The sequence below is a fragment of the Sinohyriopsis cumingii genome, chromosome 1 (genome assembly GCF_028554795.1).
Source record: "Sinohyriopsis cumingii isolate HCF-2022 chromosome 1, ASM2855479v2, whole genome shotgun sequence".
NCBI classification, from domain to species: domain Eukaryota; kingdom Metazoa; phylum Mollusca; class Bivalvia; order Unionida; family Unionidae; genus Sinohyriopsis; species Sinohyriopsis cumingii.
This window is the reverse complement of record NC_142961.1, coordinates 179,592,593-179,616,537: the sequence shown is the minus strand read 5'-3', so window position 1 is coordinate 179,616,537 and position 23,945 is coordinate 179,592,593. Positions and strand designations below refer to the sequence as shown.

At 33.4% G+C, this 23,945-nt stretch overlaps 1 protein-coding gene across 1 annotated transcript in view; it reads right to left on the bottom strand.

Moving 5' to 3' along the window:
* Positions 1-23,730, bottom strand: part of LOC149808477 (uncharacterized) — a 60,611-nt gene extending 36,881 nt beyond the window's left edge. The window contains exons 1-7 of the mRNA XM_089977948.1: positions 23,633-23,730; positions 18,771-18,875; positions 16,552-16,615; positions 13,912-14,089; positions 9,215-9,526; positions 5,249-5,312; positions 1,943-2,001 (exon numbers count right to left, since the gene is read on the bottom strand). Coding sequence (XP_089834074.1) covers positions 1,943-2,001; positions 5,249-5,312; positions 9,215-9,526; positions 13,912-14,089; positions 16,552-16,614 — 676 coding nt within the window. The 5' untranslated portion in view covers position 16,615; positions 18,771-18,875; positions 23,633-23,730. The remainder of the gene's footprint in view (positions 1-1,942; positions 2,002-5,248; positions 5,313-9,214; positions 9,527-13,911; positions 14,090-16,551; positions 16,616-18,770; positions 18,876-23,632) is intronic.
* Positions 23,731-23,945: the final 215 nt, after the last annotated feature.

Genomic DNA, 23,945 nt, shown 5'->3' with positions numbered 1-23,945 from the left:
GCTGAGTAAAAAACAAACTCTGGCATCAAAACTGGGGGGGGGGGTCAAACTAAAATTTTGGGGGTCCCTGAAGCACAAATGAGGGTAAAGGGAAACACTGTGGTAATCAAACAATATCAAATTAAAGACCCCTCATTTAAGACAATATTGCTAAAATTCTCATCCATGAAAATAACCCTCTATACAATACTAGTACAGCTTGTCAATATAAGTGATGTCAGTATAAGTGATGTAAATATAAGTGAAATAAACATAAGTGATGCCAACATAAGTGATGTCAATAAGTGATGTCAACATAAGTCAAGTCAATATAAGTGATGTCAATAAGTGATGTCAATATAACTGATGTCAATATAAGTGATGTCAATAAGTGATGTCAACATAAGTGATGTCAATATAACTGATGTCAATATAAGTGATGTCAACATAAATAACATCAATATAAGTGATGTCAATATAAGTGATGTCAACATAAGTGATGTCAATATAAGTGAGGTCAACAAAAGTGATGTCAGTACAACATAAGTGATGTCAATATAAGTGATGCCAATATAAATGGGTAGGACTGTAATACTAATAATAATACTAATTCACAATATTAGTTTGATTCAAATTTTTAAAAAGAAAATCTATGAATGCCATATTTTCTGAGCTTCATTCAATAATAAATTATACTTTAAAAAATATATTGTTCCTAACATAGAGGAATTAATAAAGTTAGAAAAAAGATCAATAAATTGGAAATAACTGTTCCAAAGAACCTTTTCAACATAAAAATATTATGCTAATATAACATACAGCCTTCCTTTTAAAATAAATATGAATAAATAAATAAATAAATAAATAAACAAACTGATGATGACGATAATAGCTGTTATTATTATTATTATTTGTTACATGTTTAGGCTTGAATAAACAGTAACACAAGAAAGAGTGAAAACAACAAGCTTTTAAAAATATAATAATTTATTTCGCTGAAAAAATACTGTACAAAATGATAAAATATGAACTTACGGGTTTAAGAATCAAATCCAAAAATAATCCAAGAATAATCCACAAATAATACTTTAGAAATCCTAATAATAAAATGTTCTAATGATTTCAAACTCGAGTCTGACAAAGAATCCAAGATGGAAGGCGATGACATATGCTGTAACTTGTACTGTGATAAAGTCTACAGTTCTTTGTAGAAACACAATAATTAATCCTGCAGTTTTAGAAATCCAAATAAAAATTTTAAGCAATGTCCTGTTCAAGAATTCTGTATGAATACAATAATATTTCCAGAGAAATGAATTAATCTTTCAGAGTCCAAATAATCTGAAGAAAAATTAACATATAACTCAAAAACTCAAAAAACTCAATACTGGTTACAATAGAAGAAAACAACTTGACATCAAGTGTTTAAAAGCCCAAAAAACTATGTGATCTCTCTCTCTAAACATAACTAATAATACTAAGTATTTTGCAATTTTGGAAATGCCTAATTGCAAAATAGAGGATCACGTGATCATGTTTACATATAAAAATCATGTAGCCCCTGTATGTACTTGATAAGAACCAATCATTTTACTCTGAGAATAAAAGTTGTTTATTTGACCTTCAATCAAGGCCAGTAACTAAGTCAAAAATAGAAACAAGTGTTTCTATTATTAGGTATTTATGGAAGGATTCAGGTAAAACTGAAATTTCTGGAAAATATCAAATTCCTTGTAAACAAAATTACATTATATTGATATGTAATGAAAATAAAAAGATTCCAAAATCCAAAAACGATCAAATCAAATCAATCACAAATTAAATCAAATATAAATTAAATCAAATATACGCTAACACATTTCATAATTGCACAGTGACATATCAACTTCAGTCTAGTCTGAGACTAAGCTTTTGGTCATTTTTTAGAGAGAGAGAGAGAGAGAGAGAGAGAGAGAATTGTTACCATTTGTAATATGTAATGACACTGAAGTAATCATTGTACTCTCCGGGTCTGTGTTGTTTCTTTAACAAATTTGATAAAAAAAGAAATCATACAATCATTTCAATTAATGTATTACAATCAATAATATATCAATTAATATTCTAACAAGGATATTATTAGTTGATAGTAATACCATTCACTGTTGCCATCTTTAATTGAACAAGTATATGAGCTTTAACCAATGTGGTTAATTTGTAACAACTGTTATTGATAATGTAACCAACCCATATATTCATCTTACATTAATAAGGTAACTAAACCGTTTGTTATATTTATATCTATACCTATATCTTGCATACATGTTACATTGTTATATTTATATCTATACCTATATCTTGTGTACATGTTAGTTTGTTATATTTATATCTATACCTATATCTTGTGTACATGTTACATTGTTATATTTATATCTATACCCATATCTTGTGTACATGTTAGTTTGTTATATTTATATCTATACCTATATCTTGTGTACATGTTAGTTTGTTTATATCCCCACTAAAGTCGTACTAAGAATATAATTCATGTAGTAATTCAACAAAAGCAAAAGAAAGGTAAGTTATACATTACTAAATATCTGTTAGTAACTAGCAACAATTAATTAGTCCTTTACTGTGTTCATCTTATCAACTCAATAATACAAATAATAATAATAATAATAATAATAATGATAATTTTGTTGGTGTTGTTTCAATGAAAGTGACTCCAATATTATCAAAATTCTCAACTTTTGTAAGGACACATTTTATTTTTTAAAAGAAGGTTTCCTTGTGATCCAAAAAATATAAAGTGTTTAAATCAAACTTTGCACACAGGCTTTATCACATAGTGTTATTGCCTTCTCTGTGGAATAGATCTTTGCAGTAGTACTTACATGAAACTACGATCCATAAAAACACAAATACATGTTTAAAAAATTATCATAGGCTGGAGTATATAGAGAAAGTAGCAGAAATCTTTCAATGTATCACAGGATTTAGGATTCTGAGACTTTCAAATTTCTACAACATTGAAAAATAATAACTTTTGAACCAAACCAAATGCTTTAGGAACCAAGAATAAAAACATAAGCTAGACATTACCAAATACTAGCTCGTAACTAAAGTGACTACACTATCAAAACTTCTGGTCCAAAAATATCTACAATGCTCCAAAACTATCTACCATGGTCCAAATATATCTACAATGGTCCAAAAATATCTACAATGGCCCAGATATATCTACAATGGCCCAAATATATCTACAATGGTCCAAATATATCTACAATGTCCCAAATATAACTACAATGGCCCAAATATAACTACAATGGCCCAAATATAACTACAATGGCCCAAATATATCTACAATGTCCCAAATATATCTACAATGGCCCAAATATATCTACAATGTCCCAAATATAACTACAATGGTGCAAAAATATCTACAATGGCCCAAATATATCTACAATGTCTAAAATATATCTACAATGGCCCAAATATATCTACAATGGTCCAAATAAACAATGGTCCAAAATATCTACAAGGGTCCAAATATATATACAGTGGTCCAAATATATATACAATGGCCCAAATATATCTAATGGCCCAAACATATCTACAGTGGTCATTGCTAATATCAAATGATTTTCTTATAAGAATTAAAACAAAAACAAATAAAAGAAGTAAAATCTAAATGTAAAAATGAGGGACAAATTCCAGGGCCAAACAAACTTGTACTCACATTTTCCTGAGTTGCAGCTTGTATAAATAATCATTTTTATAATGTATTGTGCATTATCTATAGAAACAAACCATGGACAAACTCAAGTAGCAATCAACGGTAAATATTCTGTAAGTAAGTCTGGATGTACATTTAAATAAAATTATCACATTTACCTATATATGATTTAGTTCTATATGTATTTTCAAACTTTGCATCACAGAAATTTTAAAGAACATGCTTCAAATATTGGAGGTTCAACCACAATCTGGCAAGAAGAACTGGGCAATCATTATTACTAAAACTCACATTAAGGCATGTTCTCTAACTTCCTTTGAACTCTGGTCAAAATTATGGACCAGTATTATATTATATTATATTTTATTCCTCTCTATTTCATATAGTCTAACTTTTATGTAATTTTTGTTGTGTACATTACCTGTCTAATATAAATAATTAGGATAATTGCATGGCTGTAACATAACAGACCTGTCTGATATAAATAATTAGGATCTTTGCATGGCTTTAACATAACAGGCCTGTCTGATATAAATAAATAGGATCTTTGCATGGCTTTAACAGACCTGTCTAATATAAATAATTAGGATCTTTGCATGGCTTTAACAGACCTGTCTGATATAAATAATTAGGATCTTTGCATGGCTTTAACATAACAGACCTGTCTGATATAAATAACTAGGATCTTTGCATGGCTTTAACATAACAGACCTGTCTTATAAATAATTAGGATCTTTGCATGGCTCTAACATAACAGACCTGTCTGATATAAATAATTAGGATCTTTGCATGGCTTTAACATAACAGACCTGTCTGATATAAATAACTAGTATCTTTGCAAGGCTTTAACATAACAGACCTGTCTGATATAAATAACTAGGATCTTTGAATGGCTTTAACATAACAGACCTGTCTTATAAATAATTAGGATATTTGCATGGCTTTAACATAACAGACCTGTCTTATAAATAATTAGGATCTTTGCATGGCTTTAACATAACAGACCTGTCTGATATAAATAATTAGGATCTTTGCATGGCTTTAACGTAACAGACCTGTCTGATATAAATAACTAGGATCTTTGCATGGCTTTAACATAACAGACCTGTCTGATATAAATAACTAGGATCTTTGCATGGCTTTAACATAACAGACCTGTCTGATATAAATAACTAGGATCTTTGCATGGCTTTAACATAACAGACCTGTCTGATATAAATAACTAGGATCTTTGCATGGCTTTAACATAACAGACCTGTCTGATATAAATAACTAGGATCTCATGTTAGTAAATGATGGCTTGTGGCCTGTGTATCAATAACACTGGCTGGACACTTTACTAACATGCATCGGACATAGATAAGTAACTTGAAATTCTAATTATTTGTTGGAAAACAAGTAAATTAATGTAAAGAATTTCAGCGAAGAAAAACAAAAATGCATGATGGTATAAGGTGTTAATAAATATTATAAGCTTTCACCATTAAACATGGGCATCTTCGTATGAGGACAGTACACAGGAGTAATAAGGTAAGAAATTTGGCCACTTACTCGCATTGCCCAGAGTCATCCGGATAATGCATCCCCTCAGGACACTTCTCCACACATGAGTAATCTGGCAAGAAAACAAAAACCAATATTAAAAGGAATTTTTTATATAAAATCAGATTGAATCACCACTTAATTTAGTTGGTTGCAAATAATACTGGCATTTTTCCATGATTAATTATGAAGATGTCTTATACGTTGAGAAGTAAACATAACATCAGCCATTCAATCTGTTCACAAATGAATGACTTAGAAAATCTAACCTTGGTAGGACTACACTAATTTTGGTATGCAGACAATAAGAAAAACAATGATGACTGATTGTATCCATGTTAGAATGTTAGTGTGTTCTGGCTGATCCATACATGCTATGTGGCTTTGTCTTGCCAATTACTTGGCTAACTCACAACTCTTTGAACTGGACACTGTTTTGAGTCAAAATCCATGAAAAATATTTTCACACTGTAATCATTTAGTATTTAATTATAGATCTTTCAATGTGGTCAATATATTGGAAAATTCACATTTAAGTTCTGTTCAGTTTATTTCCAAGCTAGAATTTTTGCAATACAAATAATAAAAAATTAGCTCATAATGTGCATACTATACTGTCTTGAAAACAATTTGTCTGCAGTATAGTAACTACAAAAGTCGTGGACCCTTATCTGCCTTTGAGCAGTGTAAGAGACACTATGATTTCTTTGAGCAGTGTAAGAGACACTATGATTTCTTTGAGCTGTAAGAGACACTATGATTTCTTTGAGCAGTGTAAGAGACACTATGATTTAATTAAGCATACAATTTAACTAGGAAACTGCTACATATACAAAAAAGCTAAAGATCTAAAAACAGCGAATTTGCCAGGGTGAGATGATGTCATATTTACTATATATATTAGGTCACCATATTTGTCGGGACACCATGAATTAATTTTTAAGGTATTTTTTTGGTGCAATATATATTCTGGGACATGTAGTTTTTTCTAGTTGTAAGTTTTGGGACACCTTTTAAATCACATGAACTTACATGTTTGAAAATGCACTCAAGATTAAATTTTATTTTAAAAAATATTAGAGTGTGTACTTAAGATAAAACACTTTAATCATAGCAGCATCTTCGAATCAAGCCAACCCTTCTCCTGCACATGCACAAGCCATACTTTTAGTCCATGAATAGTTTTTAGCTTCCTCATGCCATACAAAATTATCATTCTATAATAATTTTATTGCATCCCAATATATATGGTAAATATGGTATTCATATGCATGTTCTAAAAGAAGCTGCTTATCAGATTGCAGAGCCATTGTCCATGATATGTCAAATATCTCCTAACAAACGTGTCTTACTTTGGACATGGATGGATGGTAATGTGACAATTCTGCTTAAGAAGGACAAAAAAAGTGATACTGGTAAACAAGGAACCTGTGAGTCTCACCAGTATAATTTACTTAGAAAGGAATCCATGCTGAGGGTCAAGATAGTTTAGCATATGGGAAGAAACAGTTTACCAAGTCCCAATGTGGTTTCATTGCTGGTTGGACATATGCATAAAATTAGATGTTAGTGATAACAATAAACCTTGACTTTACCCAGGCTTTGATTCCATTCCACATCAATGACTTCTAATTAAATTTCAGGTAAAAATGAGAATTTGAAATGAATCACTTTCTTCAGGGTAGAAGACACATGTCTCTCTTGTTGGGTTAACATAAATTTGGGCTTCAGTGGCTAGTGGAATTCCACAATGTAGTGCTGATGATCAGTTTTGTTTGTCATTTTTGAAAATGACATGCCTGAAATTGTGTACAGATGTTTTTAAGGACAACCTTTTACAGATGTTTTTAAGGACACTGATTATCTTGTTAACTGGATTATTGGCAGCTTCATTTTAGTTCAAGTAAATGCAAGGTTCTCCATATCAGCATCAATAATACACAAAAGATGCAAATGGGAACTTTGTAAACTATATGTACAGCACTGAGAATAATCTTGGAGTTAATACAGACCCTAAATTAAAGTCTTGAAACATATTGTGACTAAAGTGTATGAGACTAACAATGTCCAGGCATTTTGCAAGAAATACATCAGAGAATTTTCATAGGGATTCACACTTGGATTTGTTCAATGCTATCCAACCACATTTTAAGCATGATCAATTTCTTTAATGTAAACCAACTCCTGACTCATGGAGATCTAAGAAAAAAGCGATGCACTTTTAGTCAATTATCTATAAGACCTGATGAGACATTAGTAAGCCTTAAAACACCCAGTGCGAGTTTCAGGGGAACCAGGAGATATAATCAAGGTGTACATGTTCATTGGAATACCAGGAAAAACTACTAGAATTGGGTAAAGAAGAAACAACCAGAGACAATGCTTTCAAGCAACAAAAGAGTTATTTGCTGACTCTCTGCAAGACATTACTTCCTTAGTTTTTCAGCTGTTGACACTCGGAATAATTTTCCATCTATAAGAGTTAAGACTCCAACTATGAATACATTCAAAGACCCAACATTATAGAACCAAAATATTGACTTGTATCAGTATACCAGCCCTGGTTTCAATTGCAAAGATGCCAGCAAATTATATTATCTGTGTGGAAGCAAAACATGACCAGCTAACTGTCAATAAACCTATTAAAAGCTGAAAAGGACATGTATGTAATATAAACACTTATAAGTCAAGTCCAACAGCAAACTGTGCAGACCCATATCTGCCACTGCATAAAGCACTAGCAAATCCGGATCTATGTAGTATGTTTGGAGCAAACAGTAGAGCAAGCAACAATTACCTTGATCTGCCAGTGATGGCAGTGCTGGCAGATTGGGATCTATGTTGTTTGCAGTTGGAATTGACTTATATTAGTGTAGAATCTGCATGTATGAAAAAAGTTACTATGCTTGTGTGTACAATATACATGAAATGAAATTATCTATTATTATAACCTGAAAAGGATAAAAGTAATCTTTAATTTAAGAAAAAAGAATTACACTATCCAAATACAAAAGTAAATCCAAATTGTGAATGACTGTGTGCTTAACTGAACATGTATAATGAAATGTATAGGTGGCACTCTACAGTTTCATATTTTGCATGGGTTAGATTTTTAAAGAAAAAGAATTTCCCTGGCTTTCCTCACTGGTTATACTGGCTATTTAAAAAAGACCTTGTATATCTAAGGTATTTTTCAAAGAACTTTTATTTTCTTTTTGTTTTTGGTGTATGACTGATGTGTGTAATATGGGTTATAGAGTATACAGCTTGGCCTTACTCCATATGTGCACTTTTCAAAAAACTGATAGCTCCAAATGGTCATTTTCACTTCCTTTACTTCTGAGGTAAATTGTAAAAAAAGAGCTGATAATTTTTTTTTTAACAGTTTTTCTATTTGGTAATTCATTCACTGCACTTTCAGAAGCTAGTATTGTCAAGCCTGGAAAAATTTACATTCCCTATTTCAATAGCTACTAAAGATTGTGTATTTTAGACTAATTCAGGCTGATTTGTTTTAGCACAGGGAGCAGTCAATTTATTTTGTTGTGTGCTTACATCATGTACAATGTCAACAAGTACAATATCCATAATTATTTCAGCCACAGTACATGAAAGTAACAAGGGATATACCAACATATTCCCCACTGTGCATGTTGCAAAAGTGAACAACTTCACCTTACAGCCACCACTCTCTCAGAAGGTCATTGAATCTGAAGAGTGCCCCCTTATGCATTTGACTAGTTAGTAATAGCAACATGTACAGGTAATGTAAATTCTAAACATCAATCAATACATAATTCCCTTAAATAATATGAATGTCCATTCCATCTTCCACAATACTAGGCCTTCTTGTATGTTGTCAGAGGTTTCACCATTGGAATTTAGGGAATAGTGTGTGTGTGTGTGTGTGTGTGTGTGTGTGTGTGCATGTGTGTGTGTATGTGTGTGTGTGTGTGTGTGTGTGTGTGTGCTTACTTCTAAGCCTTGTACCACTGCATGCAAAGTAGATACAATACACATCGCTGTGTTGTTTTGAGAATCCAACAGAAGCGCGATGTCTGTAATTAAACTCTACATAGTCCCTCTTATAGTCACATCTGCAAATGCGGTCGCTAGTTTCATTTCCTCGCAAGTACTCCAATTCCCCCTCATCATTACAGACAGAGCGGTAAAAGTTGCACATGGAAAGAGTTTCATTTGACCACCGCTTGCTTTGCTGAAAAGTGTCATGTGGACATTTCTCTTCCTTTGGCATGGAGGTCCCAAGATCAAACACCATCCGATGTCCTAAAATTGGTAAATTACCAAAACAGTTTATACTATTATTACTAAAGGTTTTGGAAAATTCTGAAAATGACTTTGTGAGAGATTTAGCTCTAACCCACCAAATGATATAACATCATTTTTTCACTGACCTCAAAGAACCAATGCTGCTATTAGCATGGCAATTTGCTATTGTCATGACAAGTGTCCTTCACTATCAGTAGGTTCATTACAGGGATGACAAAATTGCTGTTTTGACCAAATGTGGTCAAAATCTTATTGTATCTGCAATATTAAGACAAAACGTTTTTTTTATAAGTGTACAATTTACAAAATGAATGTAGAAAAAATCATCTTGTACATTTCTTGACATTCATGTGCTATTTTATATGTAAGAAGTACCATTTGCTAGTTAGTCACCACAAGCTTACAGTGCTAAGCACCAACTGACAGTTAATCATGACAAATCTACAGCACTTAGTACCAAATGAAACTTAGTCATGACAAAACTGCAATGCTTGGTACCAATTGGTAGTTAATCATGACAACTGGTTGTTTGGCAAAACAAAACTAAAACACTTTCCAACCGTAATTGTACAGAAATAATTCTGTAAATATAAATATATTGTTCAAAGTAAATTTCACATTTGCATGAAGTAAATAAACCAATCAAAACTTCATGTACTAGACATTAGTAAAATAGTATGTACTGAGTTACATTAATTGGCCATTTCTATGCAGATACACTGTAAATCATATAATGTATTTATATAACCACTGTTTTTTGGGGAGGGTGTAATGTAAACAGTTAGTGCCTGCTGCCCATCTCTTTTTAAAGTTTGCTTTCTTTTGTTTTGTTTGAATAAAATAATTAGAATATGGCAAAGACATTCAAAATATGAAATTGATCAAAGGGCACTCTATTGTAAAAAGAACCCCACCAGATAAAACACAGATCATATTCAGAAACTGTCATAGAATTCAATTAAAGTATAATAATGTAATAGACTGAGCATTCACATACAATTTACTAACTGTAACACAAATCTGTAAGAAATAGACAAATCTAGCAATCCTCACACTTGTTCAATATCGAGTTGACTAACTCCCTTGCACAAAATATAGCGGCAAAGAGAGGTGGATCTAATATTATCAGGATGCAAAAATCTTTCTTGCTCATCAAAAGGCATCCCAATGTTATAACAAGGTTCACAAATTAGCTTATTAAAGTCATCTGAGTGGCACAAATCAGCTTATTAAAGTCATCAGAGTGAGGCAAATCAACTTATTAAAGTCATCTGAATGATACAAATCAGCTTATTAAAGTCATCAGAGTGAGGCAAATCAACTTATTAAAGTCATCTGAATGATACAAATCAGCTTATTAAAGTCATCAGAGTGAGGCAAATCAGCTTATTAAAGTCATCTGAATGACACAAATCAGCTTATTAAAGTCGTTTGAGTGACAGAAATCAGCTTATTAAAGTCATTTGAATGACACAAATCAGCTTATTAAAGTCATCTGAATGACACAAATCAGCTTATTAAAGTCGTTTGAGTGACACAAATCAGCTTATTAAAGTCATCAGAGTGGTACAAATCAGCTTATTAAAGTCATCTGAGTGACAAAAATTAGCTTATTAAAGTCATCTAAGTGACAGAAATCAGCTTATTAAAGTCATCTGAGTGAGAAAAAAAGCTGACAAATCCATTAATTATCAAAGACATTTGAGACCAGACTAGCACCACCACCACCACCCCAAAAAAATATTTTGTCAAACAGAATGAGAAATGAGAACAATAGTGTACTCAAACCCCAACAATAGTAACCGAGGACTTATTCATGAAAAAGAAGGAAAGAAATCTGCTCAGACATTGCACAGTTCATCCAGTATATTTTTGAACTAACATTTTATACAAAGGATGGCTAAAATTGAATATAAATATGGATTTTTAATGCAGCTTTAACAATTTTAGTCATATTGCTATGATGCCTGCTGTGTCACAGTTTATAATGATGTCTAGCACTAAGGCATCATGCTACAGACATGTAACATCATGTCCCATCCAGACAAATTATCCTGACACCAGACTGACCAGTCCTAACACCAACCCATTAATGCTGAGTGCCCAGCGAGGCAGCTGCTAGTACCATTTTTATAAGTCTTGGGTATGCCTCAGCTGGGGCTTGAACCTGAATATAAATGTAGATGCTACATTGATCACCAGTCAAATTGGACATGCCTATTTATATGTTTCCCTAGTATGTACAGTTGTTGGGAATGTAAAAACTCAAACAAAATGTCTCATCACATCAAAATTTATACAAATGGCTGTGTCTGTTGGATAATGTCCTAGCTGTCAAGATGCTGCCATGACTTTTTTATAAAGGGGGGAGCTCTCCTTATGTCATTCAAATAAGAGGGGAGTGGGGAAAAAATGGGGAGGGGGCAGGAGCAACCGGCCATATTTCAGTATTTATCTAACATTTAAATATCCATCTCTCTTTCTTCCTACTCCACTCTTTTAGAACTAAACTGAAATCAAAATCTTCAAAAGATGTCTCATCTAGTTGTATAACCATAATCTCTGTTCACTGTTTCTGAGCTTAATCTGTTCTTTGTGTGTGAAGGAATATTGTTCTGTGCTGAAAAGTTTCATTCGGGTCTGCTATCTGAAGGGGATTTGCATAGCAGGTTTTGAACAAATCATGAAACAAATCTCTGTGGTTGCCATGTAAAATTTTCCACATTTCATAGACATTGTCTGTTGTATATCTCTGTGGTTGTCATGTACAATTTTCCACATTTCATAGGCATTGTCTGTTATATATCTCTGTGGTTGTCATGTACAATTATCCAGATTTCATAGGCATTGTCTGTTATATATCTCTGTGGTTGTCATATACAATTTTCCACATTTCACAGGCATTGACTGTTATATATCTCTGTGGTATTCATGTACAATCATCCACATCTCATAGGTGTTTTCTGTTATATATCTCTGTGGTTGTCATGTACAATTTTCCACATTTCATAGGCATCGTCTGATGTATATCTCTGTGGTTGTCATGTACAATTATCCACATTTCATAGGCATTGTCTGTTATATATCTATGTGGTGGTCATGTACAATTTTCCACATTTCATAGGCATTGTCTGTCATATATCTCTGCTGCCCAAATTTTTTTTCACTAACATGAGCGTTGCCAGGGTTTTGCCTTCTTTAATCAGTGTCTACTATGCCATATTTGTTTTATTTGCTCCACAATTCTGTATTAGGGTTCATCGATGCTAGAGTTTTCTTGTTCAAAGGTACTTTGATCAAATAAATATCCTTAATTTTCAATTTATTTTTATATCTTTATTATTCAGTTTATCTCATTCCATCAAAGTTTTGTAGTGTAAGAACCCACAGGGCTAAATTGTTTGAAAAAAGAAATGAAGATTGCACTTTCAAATGGACTGTATTTTAACTGGCTTTAGTATTCTGCCTTTTCTACATTAATGTTTGAAAAACCATTGAATAGTGGGTAGACAGGCATGCCATCTGTTTTGTCCATCTATCATGTACAATGGACTTGTGATGAACATCATAAAATCACTCACTTGCCATTTCCATTTCCAGTAACACTTTCCAAACTCCACTAATCTGATACAATTCAAAACTGTAAAAATGATCATCATCATCGCTATCATCAACCAATATTTCATGTCATCAAAAGATGAGCCATGCTGGAGTCAGCCATAATGGGTTTTCTAGGTAGTCTGTATTTTAAACATACATTTGAAAAACTTCCTTGATGAATGCAAGGTCCAAACCAGACAGAATGCTGGTTCAAGGGCCCAATGTGCCAGTCAAAATTAGTGTAAAAACTATTCATGTCAAGCCTAAGGACCTAGATGTGTAACACTTGCCTACCAGTAAAAACACAGCTTTACAAGACCTCTACCAGCGGCAAACTTATATCACAACAAACGCTTTAAGAGTTTACAGTTTAATATGAATAGTATACTGTGCAGAATACATTTCTATACACATGACTTTAAACTAATTTGCTGGATTTCTCATGCATCACTGCTTTAAAAGAGAATGCATTCAAAAAAAAATTGTGCAATTTGTGAACCCTGGCAGCATCAATATAGCCGTAAGGTGTACTCTATGTTTTGAAAGATGCTTTGGGCAGTGATATTACTTTCTCTACCTACAAACCTGAAATATTCCAAGAAATGCTATAAATATGATAGATAAATGTTTGAAATAGGATTAAAGTCTATCTTCTGACAACATGACATGTAAATTCTTTATTGTAGTTGACAATCCCATAAATAGAAATGAAGAAAGAACCTGGAACTTTTGAAGTTTGCCATAATAGTATGTAGGACTATAAAGATGGCCTGACCAAATACCTGCAGGAATAGTAGAAGGTACCAAGCAAATTTCAATGTCGTTTCTGTAATCTGTTGTTAATAGGCAGTGATACATCTTGGGTGGGATACAGTTTTTAAAAGCTTCCTTTATTTGCCATTCAGTAGAGAAAAGAGGTGGACATTCTGTCTCCACAAAGGCTGATTTAAGTAGCAGCAGCTGAAAGAACAATACAGACAATACAGTATTCCATGAAAGTGTAAAGATTTCATTAAAACTAAGAAACATGTATATTTTATTCCATTATCTAAACTGATTTAGTGTAGTTTCATACAAGTGAAGCTCCTGACTGGGAAAGTCTTCCTCCAGTGATAAGGTGTGTCCCCTGTAATGCCATCACTCAATTAAATCTCCCGTGTACTTAACTCATTACTTAAAAAATTAGGAAACAAAATTTGTGATTTTTATACCTTGCTTAGAGTGTAATATTTTTATGGTAAAGACTTCCTGTAATGATGTGACTGCACTGGATTATGGAGGTAAGCATGGCACTTAATTGCTAGATCATCAGACAACAACCTAAAATTAATCACTGTCAATTAAAATGTGTGATCAGTAATAATATAGAAAGGATTAAAGACATTAATGGATTATGGTTTAATTCTGTATAAACTGTCCAGCCAAATTGCAAACAACAAAGATCCTGACCTGTTATAGCATAATGTGCTTGTTGGTAAGTGTTCTTTGTTCTGAAAATTACTCCTAACAAACTGCACAGACCCTGATTTGCCGGCACATTATGTGACAGCAGATCTGGGTCTATGTACTTTGCAGTTGAGCTCATCTTATAAATGAGTATGCATACATGGTACCAAAACAATCAACATGGATTGGTGTTCAAAGTCTGTTGAAATGGATAATACTATTGTGTGATCAGAAGAAATTCAGAAAGGATTAAAGATGTTAATGGGTTATACTTGAATTAGTCATCACAAAAGAGCTCGAAAGGTCAGTTTAGTTTCAATATTTTAAGTTCATCCAGATCCCTAAGCATGTCATCTTGCAGTACTAAAATGCCAAAATCAAAGCAACCAAATATTACACAAAAATTCAATAATGGATGAAAACAATAATTACAGATTCTGAAATCAAGTTCAAGGGAACATAAATATGCATTCTGCCATTTGTGTAAAATTGATGTTAAGAAGATCTTCCTAAATTAGACCAAGTTAGTACCAGCCATAGGCAGTTCTGGCAAGCAATGAATAGTCTGAATCTACTCACAGGCAGCATACAATTTAAACATCTTGGTGGACTCAACAGAGTTATACTCACAATCCCACATTCCAATGCATACTCTAAAAGGACATTCTCCAGTCTGATAAAAATTCTGGCTGACTCCATTCTAAGAAAAATTCAGGCTGAATCCAGAGGAAATCTGGATCCAGTAATGACACATAATCTTGAAAGTGTTAGGTCAACAATGATGACAAATATAATCAAGGCTACGATCCCCTAAGAAAGTCTAACAATGCATACAAGGACAGTATGAGCAAGTTATTATGAAAAATCTGATGTGATGAGATGGCCTTCATAGTATAATACAGAAAAAGGAAATACGTACAATAGTTGTCATTTTCTTTTCCATGTGGTCATTGAAAATCCTTCTAATTTAAAGTCAAATCTCCTGACCAAATTTTGCAAATCTCCTGACCTGTCCTAAGCTGATCATTTTGTTCTGTAACATGTATGCATTTTATACTTCAATGATACCTTTTCACAGGATAATTCAGTTATATTTTTGAAAACTACAGTTATACATATTTTTAAAAAAGACTTTGATTACTGCTAAATGTCTTCAAAAGAAACTAGAATAGAAATACTGAATCATGTCAAAATTTCCAGATTCAATGTACAAATACAGTATTATTAAAACATTGATCAAAAAATTTTTTAATTTTGTGTATGCCATTGATTGCTGAGGAACAACTTAGTTTATGTAGCTGTATGATCTATATGCCATTGATTGCTAAGGAACAACTTAGTTTATGTAGTTGTATGATCTATATGATGCTACCTTGTATGCCTGTGTTTCAATATTTGTCACATTTTAATTGTTATCAGAAATACAATCACTGTTTTTCACTTGAATACATGTTCAATCAAGAGAAAAAAGCAAAGTACTACATGTCATACAGAATGACACACAAATAGGAATACAATGATACATCCAATACAGGCTTCAGCATGATAATTCAAAGATGACTCCTGTAGAGTGGTTACTAAGATGACTCCCATACAGTGATTACTAAGATGACTCCCGTACAGTGGTTACTAAGATTACTCCCATACAGTGATTACTAAGATGACTCCCGTAGAGTGGTTACTAAGATGACTCCCATACAGTGATTACTAAGATGACTCCCGTACAGTGGTTACTAAGATGACTCCCATACAGTGGTTACTAAGATGACTCCCATACAGTGGTTACTAAGATGACTCCCGTACAGTGGTTACTAAGATGACTCCCATACAGTGGTTACTAAGATGACTCCCATACAGTGGTTACTAAGATGACTCCCATACAGTGGTTACTAAGATGACTCCCATACACTAATACTAGTAACTGAATATGCGTGTTTGATGATGAACAGGAAATAACAAGATAATTCAACACTTACTATACAGCACAGAATAATAGCATGACCAAATCTGAACATCTTTTCTTTGGTTCCACTTCTCATTCTACAAAGAAATATAGTATGCAGTACTGAAAAACATATCACAGTCAAAAAATGATGCAGAAAGATTCCAAAAAATAAATAATTATTTGTTATTCATAGACTAAAATATTTTCAGCCTTTCTATTAATGTCAGCTGATATATGTTGCATGAAAATTTGTTGCCTTAATATTCTGGTATGTTTCTGCACATTTCCACAAACTTACTTATCGGGGTTAAAAAAAGCCCATAAAACTATACATGTGCAATACAGTTGTTTATCAAGACAGAAGTCAAACTCTGGCTTTATATTAAACTACTGTTCCTTCTGTGAACAAAATAACACACAATATAATTCTCATAATTAAGTAGTAGTTGTGCATTCTGAGCTTGACCAATTAAGAGTGACATATGATGAATTGATTTCAGCACATGAAAGCCCAAAACAGATCACACCAGTGAGAGAAAAAAAAAGACTCATATTTTGTGGATACACATAGGAATACTATTCATTTCAGGTGACAGGTCAATGTAAGCTCATTGCAAAGAAAGTTTATGCACCCCAGCCCCAAATTCATCCATGCAATTTTCAAGTCTGAAGGTACTTAAAAATACAATGCTCACAGTACAAATTCAAGCTCTTGATAATTTCAAAAGGCATTGTGTACTAAACAGATTGATACAATTCAAACTAGTTGCCATCTAGGTCATTTTTGACATTTCAACCCAAACTATTGGCATTTCACTGTCTAGATCAGTGGTTCCCAACCTTTTTATTTTTGCTGTAGCCCTAAAAAGGCCACCAACGGGACTTCCGGACACTTAGACTTATGATCTACTTATGACCCTTCGTGTCCCTACAGAAGACCTCCTGTGACATGGATTTGAGTCACAACATGAACCAGTCAGCTAGATGCTGTGAATTAACTATTGGAAGTACTTCATCAACAACACAAGCCTGAAAAACCCAATTCACAAATATATCGCTATCTTTAATTATTAAAAATAATAGCTGAAAAAGTCATATGATAGACAATGGCAATTTTATGAAGCTATCATCTGCTACCTAAAACATTGTACCCAAATTAGTTTCTGACAACAGCTTTGAACATATCACATATTTAAACATTATCTAGTAAAATGGACTTGTAATATTGCCTTTCATTATTGTTCTGATGCTAACACAGGGGAGGTAACCACTACAGTCTTGGTGTGTGTGTGTGTGTGTGTGTGTGTGTGTGTTATATCGATTTTTAACATAGATTCTTTTAAATATTTCAGTCATATTGCTATGATGTCTGCTGTGTGGCAGTTTGAAGAGATATCTGGCACTGGGGCATATGCTGCAGTCATGTAGCATCATGTTCCACCCAGTCACATTATCGTGACACCAGGCTGACCAGTCCTAGCACTAACCTCTTAATGCTGAGCGACAAGTGATGACAGCTGCTAGTATCATTTTTATCAGTTAATGACTTAGCCAGGGTTTGAATCTGTGACCTCCTGCATCCAAGGCAGACATTCAAACCACTAGGCCACTGGAGCAGTCTCACAGTCTTGGTAATTCGGAGATATTAAAGTTAATCAGTAAATCTTAGATTAATTCTTCAAACCTCATCACGTCACAAACTTAAAAATATATTTTAGTTTATAAATTCCTGACAATGCTGGAATAGATTAGTTACAGTTAGTATGTCAGACCAGGACTGGAAAATGTCCCACACAAGATTAAAACAATACTTGACATGCCCACTGACACAGATTAGGATCTACAAAAGGCTAATCTAAAGTCCCTTCACCATAAAAAAAAGAGAGTTTGTGAGGCAAATTATTCATAAACTGCCATTTAAACAAGACTATATTTATCTTCTTAGTGTCTAGCTGTGATTGATGCTAATTATTTGTTTATCAATAGAACATTCTTGTTTTATGTTTTTAATTAAATATCATTGCTTTATTAACCAGGCATGTCACCTCACTTTTCATCCTTTGCTGATGGAGACAGACATATAAGAATTCTAAAGCCAGATTTACTCAAAATCAATGGATAAAAGTTATCCTATACATGTATTTAGGTTGCTAGGACTCTCATTTTTCTTCACCCACAGGTCAAGCATGAAAACTTTTACATCAAGAAAGGAAGCATTACAACTGCTTGGCATATAAAATTAGTACATACCAAAAACACAACTCTTCCAGAAGATAAGTTCGTAAAAGTCAATCTCTTATGTACAGGATAAGTATTTGGATGATCCAGTTAATATTCAGTCATGCAAATTGAGATCTGAAAAAAACAGTGATACTGATGAACTTTCAATATGCAGTGAAAATGTTTTAAGTTCAGGTGAAAAATTGTATTGTGTACTCCACGAGCCTTAGTGAATTAATCAATTAGTCTGTTAACCCCATGAATATGACAATTTTTCCTGTTGTTAAAATCCATAAATGACAAAATGTGTGCCTTCTGCCTTAAGCTCCTAAAGACGGCAAGTCAAATTTTACTTACAACAACTGCTATACTGCTAGGAAAGAATGATCTACTCTTTCTATAACTTACACTGTATGAAAAAAATTGCTGATACATTGCCTTGAGGAAATCAATATTGGGTAAAAAGAAAAACTGGTATAGAAGTAACACAAAAGCTATATAACAGGAATTTATATACATGTATGTAAGTAATTTTAACAAGACTGATGAACCATAAACAAGCAATAAACACACATACAGCATAAATGCAACAATTTAATATCTACCTCATCAGATACAAATATTTGGGTTAACTGTTATGCCCATCACATTCTCCATTTATGTTACAGCTTTTTCTTTGATTTCTGATCAATGCTTAACATTGATACATTTCTTTTTGTAGCTTAATTGGGACATATGAATCTGATGTCAACTTTGATTGAAGGTAGAATATAAGTGTACTAAAACTAATGTACTCTTCTTCCCTGAAATATGGACTACAAGGTACCAAATCCATCGCTTTAAGCAAGACTGTTCCATTAGTGGCACTTACTATTCACATTTAATTATAATTTGTTTGTTGTGAATCTGCTCCAGTGGGGGTAAATTACTTGATATGGTGACATGTTATGCAATGTTTAGGTATGTCTTTACTAAAATATGAATAATATTTATTAAAATATGAGTGTTTAGCATGACACATACAGAAAAAGCAATAAAATAAATTAGAATCCTAATTCGTATTTCATATCTAGGAAGCCAGTCCCAAAAGTTGCTACACTATCCTGACAATATGTTACAAGATATAGAAAAAGCAGTTACCTCCCCTGCACTGACTCTCCCACACAGCTGAGTGGAGTACAATGGTGGCGCTTTTCAGTTTCATATTTTGCATGGGTTAGGATTTTAAAGAAAAAGAATTTCCCCGGCTTTCCTCACTGGTTATACTGGCTATTTAAAAAAGACCTTGTATATCTTAGGTATAATTCAAAGAACCTTTAATTCCCTTTATTTTAGTGTATGATTGATGGGTGTACTATGGGTTATAGAGTATACAGCTTGGCCTTACTTCAAATGTGCACCTTTCAAAAAAGTGCTAGCTCCACTTGGTCATTTTCACTTCCAGAACTTCAGAGGTAAATTGTATATACATATTTGGTAATTCATTCATTGCACTTTCAGAAGCTGGTATTATCTAGTCTGGCAAAATTCATTTTCCCTACTTTAATAGCTGCTATGTATAGTGTACTTTAGACTAATTCAGGCTGATTTTTTAATGCAAGGGAGCAGTCATTTTAGTTAGCAGTGTGCTTAAATCATGTAAAATTTCCAAAAGTACTATGTCCAAAGAAATAAGATACACATTACATTTAAGTAGCATATAGATATGCCAACATTCTCTCCATTGTGCATGTTTTAAATGCGAACTACTTCACCTTACATACGTCACTCTCTCAAAAGTACATATTAACTGGTGAGCACCCCCAATGCGAAAAGGACTAGGAAGGTAGTGTAATGTGCATATTGCATAATAATTATTAATATACCTGAAAATTAAATAGAAAATAATAACAGATCTGGATGACTGGACCAATATTTTTTTATAGTGATTTTAAGGTTGCAATGACCATTTTTATGTTTGAGGTACAAATTCATTTAAAAAGAAACAATACACTATTTAGATCAAAAACATAAAAGCCATAGTTTGGGATAGCTATAATTAATAAAAACATCAGAATATCATTCATTTGATCCAGCAAGTAAATGGAAGCTTATAAAAGTTTATGCACCTTAACATCCAGGTTTCATGTCTGAATGTCATGTTTGAGAAAGTGATGCTCACAAAACCAATGCAACCTCTTTCCCTGGAACGGCTTATGTGCCAACTATTGTTATTTCATGGTCTATAAACATATCTGAAACTGGATGTGTAAAGTGCAGGGCCAGTCATGGCATAAATCTGAATGTGTTTAGTGTAGGGCCAGTCATGGCATAAATCTTAATGTGTATAATGTGGGGCAATATATGGCATAAATCTGAATGTGTATAATGCAGGGTCAGTTATGACATAAACCTGAATGTGTACAGTGCAGGGCCAGTCAAGGCATAAATCTGAATGTGTACAGTGCAGGGCCAGTCAAGGCATAAATCTGAATGTGAACAGTGTAGGGCCAGTCAATGCAAAATCTGAATGTGTATTTTACAAGGCCAATTATGGCATAAATCTGAATGTGTATGGTGCAAGGCCAGTTATGGCATAAATCTGAATGTGTACAGTGCAGGGCCAGTCAAGGCATAAATCTGAATGTGAACAGTGTAGGGCCAGTCAATGCAAAATCTGAATGTGTATTTTACAAGGCCAATTATGGCATAAATCTGAATGTGTATGGTGCAAGGCCAGTCAAGGCATACATCTGAATGTGTACAGTGTAGGTCAAGTCATATCATAAATCTGAATGTGTACGGTGCAAGGCCAATGGCATAAATCTGAATGTGTATGGTACAAGGCCAGTTATGGCATAAATCTGAATGTGTACAGTGTAGGGCCAGTCAAGGCATAAATCTGAATGTGTATAGGTTAGGGCAAGTTACAGCATAATTATGAATGTGTACAGTGCATGGCCAGTTATGGCATAAATCTGAATGTGTATAGTGCAGGGCCAGTTATGACATAAATCTGAATGTGTACGGTGTAGGGCCAATCATGGCATAAATCCGAAAGTGTATTTTACAAGGCCAATTATGGCATAAATCTGAATGTGTACAGTGCAAGGCCAGTTATGGCATAAATCTGAATGTGTACAGTGTAGGGCCAGTCATGGTATAATTTTGAATGTGTATAGTGCAGGTCCAGTTATTTCATAAATCTAAGTGTGTATAGTGCAGGGTCAGTTATGGCATAAATCTGAATGTGTATAGTGCAGGGCCAGTTATGGCATAAATTTGCATCGGAAGAGAGAGCTAGCTAGAACGTTAGTAGTAATGTTCAAGAGCTCTCTTGAAGCTCTCCACTAATTGAGTGCACACAATACTGTCACTCAGATGATTCCAGTCCACAATTGATTTTACAAAGAAAGAATTTTCCAACTGTTCTGTTATACATTGCTCAACTACAAAACATATACTATTATTTGATATTAATTTTTCTACAATGTCTCTCATGGAGGGTTACCTCCCTTAGGAATGATAATATCGGGATATATTCTTAAGATGTACTGCTAATTCAACTCTCATAGTAAACCCATAGAAACAAGGTGATATTAAAACTTAAATAACTGAAAATTATAAATGCTCATGATCAAACACTCCTTACTCAAGAAGGCCATATCCCTGTCCCTTGTATGTGTAGTTGATATTCTGTTAATGTTGGATACTGTGTTAGTTATACGAGGTATTTCTTTTAACTAGTTTGTTAGTTAAATATAAGGACCTCTAAGGTTTATTATTATTATCTTGAGATCGTATTTTCTACTAGCACTACTCTGCAGCGGACGTTGAATTGACAGCCGCACAAATGAGCAATATTTACTGTGACTGTTCTTTCTTATACTATAAGAAAGAACCGCAACAGCATCCTATACAAAACGACAAAGCCAGAAACAAACCCTTCGATTCAGGCAGATGTACGTTATGTGCGTAGTTGGAGCAAAGCATGCGTATCACTTCCACTGGAGCTCATTACAAACGTTTATAAAATAAAATAAAAGGTAAAAAAGGTTTTAAAAAATTACGAGTATCGGTCAATGGATGGATTAGTATTGCTGGATCAACTTCATGTCTGAATGGAACTCGCAGATAATGAAATAAAAGTTTCAAGAGGAGGATTTCGGTAATGTAACTTAGTTTCCTTAACTTTAGGGACAGTAATCCGAGGTGTGTTTTGGCCCCATAACCTGACAATTTCTTCGTATATAATTTCTTGACGTTTGTGTTGGTGATCTAGGTTTATTTTTTGTTTTAAATAGGGGGAGTAATGTTTAAAACTCAGCCGAATCAAGGTTATAAACACAATCGCTATAACTCTAAAACAACATCATTCCATTTTAACGTATAAAGTGGTTATATAACGCTATAAATAGCACATTGTCGGATTTTCCACTCTAAATATAGACTTGATGAATACCCGTGTTTGTGCGTCGTCTTTACATAATGATTTAAGTAACACATGATACAGCAATTGCTAAAAACTGAATAAGTATGGGTGAATTTGATTTTTTTAAAGACAACAACATAAAATAATTGTAGAACCGGATTTTGTCGTACTTAACAGCTCTCTCTCTCTCTCTCAGTGCTGATTCTAATTTCTATTGCACTCAGCAAATCTGTAGTTTTGATAATATAAACATGGATCAGTATCAAAGATATCAGAACACGGTTTATTTAGCCACAAAATTAATTATCCCTGTCATGAAGTATATTCAATTGGTCTGACCAAAATGACAAAATCTATACTTTTTACTCCAGTCTTTCTGGACCCAAATTGACGTAAATACCTCCTGTTTCATCGATCAGAAATCGGGCGTCTACTTCATAAATACATTCAGATTATGATATTTAAAATCAGCCAGACTTACCCGTCAAACATACACTGTCCAATTTGTCCGAGACGCAATATGATAACTTCTAGAACTTTATGTGTTGTACTTCGCATTTATCACGTCAAATCCCAGCGATCTATTTATATACTTATATACCCCTACAATTAGCTACGTATTTTTCTAGATATACTACCAAATTATATGCCTTTAATCAAGTTATGTACAATATAGGTAGTCTACACGTATATACAGATTTTTCTGTATTCATTTTGTTCTTACCTTCCTGTTTATTTATTTACCCTATCTAAACATGTCCCTTCTGTTGACCTTCGTCAGTCGGGTAGATATA